General features: G+C 35.0%; 1 protein-coding gene across 2 annotated transcripts in view; it reads right to left on the reverse strand.

Moving 5' to 3' along the window:
* clec11a (C-type lectin domain containing 11A) overlaps positions 1 to 1871 on the reverse strand; it is a 7210-nt gene that overhangs the window by 2284 nt on the left and 3055 nt on the right. For both annotated transcript variants that reach the window (XM_014031303.1, XM_014031302.1), the window contains one exon: positions 1373 to 1456. In XM_014031303.1, coding sequence (XP_013886757.1) covers positions 1373 to 1456 — 84 coding nt within the window. The remainder of the gene's footprint in view (positions 1 to 1372; positions 1457 to 1871) is intronic.

Below are 1871 nucleotides of genomic sequence, written 5' to 3' on the forward strand. Positions count from 1 at the left end.
GCTGAAACGAGCAGAAAGAGAGCTGAAAATCAGAGAAAAAGCAAGTTAGCAAAAAAAAAAAAAGAAGTTGAAGGGAGTTGAAATTATCACAAAAAGTTGAATTTAGATGAAAACAAATTAGCTGAAAAAGTAGCAAAAAAGCAGAAAACACCTATAAGCAGCACAAAAATTTAAAGCCTAAAATGGTTTMAATCAACAAAAAAGGAGCATAATGATAGCTAAAAAAGCTGAAATGTAGCACGAAGACGTTGGAAAAAAGCAGAACCAGAACAAAAGATAAAAGTACAGTAAAGACTTGTAAACATTTTAATCAGTTTTAAAGTTAAGGAAGACGACTTCATTCATCTTCATTGAGAAAAAAAATGGTAGAAAAAGCTAAATAACAAAAAAAAGTATAAGTTGCTGAAATCCTAAAAGTCACAGCACCCATGGCAGAAACCAGCTGAATGCTTTCATACATGAACTGATGAAACAGCAGAAACATGGAACCAGTTACATGCTGACAAATGTACAGGATAAAAAAAGCTCATGTCAACTATAGAAACACTTTAAWCACAGTCACACAATTAAACACACAAAAATGGCTCAGTCAGTTTTACAGAAATGGGTATAAAATCTGTATATTAGTAGCTGAGACTGATCTGTTGCATTTTATTATTTTATCCATTACAATGTTTTAATTTTTCTTATTGGGAGAAGTGAATAAAAAAGAGCTCTGTTTTGGTTCCCTCCATCCCTCAGGCTTCAATGTTCCTCCGTAATCCTGAGTATCAAATACTGGAGAAGTTTACTGTCAGTTTTATCAGATTTAGACTGAAAGACTGATTCCTGACAGTTGTGGTTTTTTAAACCCCCCTGAGCAGAAACAAGCTCAAACATGTCACAAGGCTGAGTTGRGTTCAATTGATTTTATTTTGGCGATCTTCCACCCAGAGCTGTTTCTGTTATTGTACCTTAGTAACCAACAACACTGCAACGCTGTAATTTCCCCTCAAGTATGACAAAACCACAGGTGCCCTTTGATTTTTTTCCCTTCATGCTTTTATTTTGTAAAGTTGTTTTTTGAAGACAGCASAGGTGTGTTCCTCTTGCATGCAAATCTGAGTTATTTGCATGAAACACAACAGACGTGTTACATGTTGCCTCGTGCTCTTTTCATCATCTCACCAACAAGCAGGTGGAGTTTTAAATCAAACAGGACACAGAAATGCTTTGCTTGTATCAGTTTATGATTTATGATTTTTGAGTGACGGGACATAGAATACGACTTATTATGAAAATATTATTGGATCTTTGCTCATTCACACAGTTATTTGATGGTTTTTATCACTTTAAAAGCCCAGTTACAGGAAACAGATTTAAGGCGTTTTACCTTCTAGACGCCCGATCTCTTTGCGGTTGTCCTTGCTGTGCTGGTAGACCTCGCTGATGCTGTCCTCCAGGTCCCCGACTTTAGCTGTTAGCAACAAGAAACAACCGAGAGAGGATACAKAAATGTTTCTTATCCATGTTGTACAAGTTGATGGTTTGCAACTGGAAACAAAAACACTCATCTGGGCTCTAAACTTCTAGATTTTACAGTTTATCTTGATTAATGATGGCTGATCAAGTGGTGGCGCAGAGGTTAGAGAAAATGAGCCTGTGATCAGAAAGTTGCCAGTTTAACTCCCTGGACCAACAACAACAAATGGTAACGCTTTTGTTTACGGTACCCTTATTATCATGTAATTACAAGCTAAATAAAAATGTAATTAAATGGTAATTACTACCTTATTACCATGTAATTACAAGGTAATAAAAATATTTATTAAATGTAATTACAAGTTAATAAAACATTTATTAAATATAATTACTACCTTATTACCATGTAG

Source organism: Austrofundulus limnaeus, unplaced genomic scaffold (genome assembly GCF_001266775.1).
Source record: "Austrofundulus limnaeus strain Quisiro unplaced genomic scaffold, Austrofundulus_limnaeus-1.0 Scaffold1219, whole genome shotgun sequence".
Lineage (NCBI taxonomy): Eukaryota > Metazoa > Chordata > Actinopteri > Cyprinodontiformes > Rivulidae > Austrofundulus > Austrofundulus limnaeus.